The sequence below is a fragment of the Sinocyclocheilus grahami genome, unplaced genomic scaffold (assembly GCF_001515645.1).
Source record: "Sinocyclocheilus grahami isolate Dianchi unplaced genomic scaffold, SAMN03320097.WGS_v1.1 scaffold18637.1, whole genome shotgun sequence".
Classification (NCBI taxonomy): domain Eukaryota; kingdom Metazoa; phylum Chordata; class Actinopteri; order Cypriniformes; family Cyprinidae; genus Sinocyclocheilus; species Sinocyclocheilus grahami.
This window is the reverse complement of record NW_015517212.1, coordinates 2,311-3,699: the sequence shown is the minus strand read 5'-3', so window position 1 is coordinate 3,699 and position 1,389 is coordinate 2,311. Positions and strand designations below refer to the sequence as shown.

The following is a 1,389-nucleotide window of genomic DNA, read 5'->3' as shown; positions in this document are numbered from 1 at the left end:
TCATTTAGTTAACAAGTGAAATAATAGGGAAGCGTGCAGAGTGAACGCCGAGAGAAAAGGCACAAAACCCTATTGAGAGCTCTCAGCCGCTAGTAGCGTAACCGTCACATGGGCGCACTGGCTCTCCAACTATTTAAGCAGGAACCGTTTCTCTTCAGCACCATTCCGCCATCCAGCCTTGGGTACACATCCTGGTACGAGACTGACAAAGAGAAACTTTTACGAACTCTCAGACATTAGGTGAAGAAACACAGGGCAGCCAAGATGCCAAGATCGTTTCTTGTGGATTCCTTGATTTTGAGGGAGAACAGCGAAAAAGGAACCGAGAACAGCCCGCCGTTATTTCCTTACGCCGTGCATCCGTCTCATCCTCTCCACGGTCTCTCCGCCGGCTCATGCCACTCTCGAAAAGCGGGGTTGCTGTGCTTTTGCCCGCTGTGCGTCACGTCTCAGCTTCACCCGTCGCCTCCAGCTCTCCCACTCATCAAGGCTTCCTTTCCTGCCTTCGGCTCCCAATACTGTCACACGGCGCTATCCAGACAGCACTCCACGTCTAGCGGCGTAAACCTCAACGTCGGCTCGGGGTTATACCAAGCCACATACCCAGTTCCAGATCCACGACAGTTCCACTGCATATCCATAGGTAAGTAGGTTGTGACTGACGCCAGTCGCCATAAAAAGTCTACTTTCGTAACTTCATTTCTGTTTAAATGTCACCCGTATCAACAAATGTAATAGACCTCTTTTTTTGTCTCTTCTACAGAAAATAACAGCAGTCATCTTCAGAGCAGCAAGCGCATGCGCACTGCGTTCACCAGTACGCAGCTCCTGGAGTTGGAAAGGGAGTTCACATCCAACATGTACCTGTCCAGACTTCGGCGCATAGAGATCGCGACTTACCTCAATCTGTCCGAGAAGCAAGTCAAGATCTGGTTCCAGAACCGCCGCGTCAAGCACAAAAAAGAAGGCAAAAGCGGCTCCCACAGGACGGGCTCGCACAACTGCAAGTGCTCGTCGTCCCTGTCCTCCGCCCGGTGCTCCGAGGAAGAAGATGACCTCCCCATGTCACCTCCGACATCAGAAAAAGAGGACGCAGATCTGTCCGTAAGCCCATGAACTCTAGCGCATTGCTCATGACCACCACCTCAAAAGACTCTGTACGCCACACCTGTGGAATCTTGAATGCAGCCAAAAAGCGACGGTCTCTGCGTGCGCCGTCACCTGTAAATAGCGAGAAAGAAAAAAAAACTTTATATATGTTCGGGGTCTGCGTATCCCTTTAATGTTGTATATTTGTATACATGTTCTATGTTTGTAGTTTTTTCTGAAAACAACTTAAGCCCATAGTTCCGCATCCAAATACATTTCCTGTCACCAAACGTTTTTTTT

The 1,389-nt window shown here is 49.5% G+C and overlaps 1 protein-coding gene across 1 annotated transcript; it reads left to right on the top strand.

Annotated features, from left to right (window-relative positions):
* Window positions 1-75: 75 nt before the first annotated feature.
* Window positions 76-1,241, top strand: LOC107579620 (GS homeobox 1-like). The gene is made up of 2 exons (XM_016265423.1): window positions 76-643; window positions 764-1,241. Exons 1-2 carry the CDS (start codon window positions 265-267, stop codon window positions 1,114-1,116), a joined length of 732 nt encoding a protein of 243 aa, XP_016120909.1. The 5' UTR covers window positions 76-264; the 3' UTR covers window positions 1,117-1,241.
* Window positions 1,242-1,389: the final 148 nt, after the last annotated feature.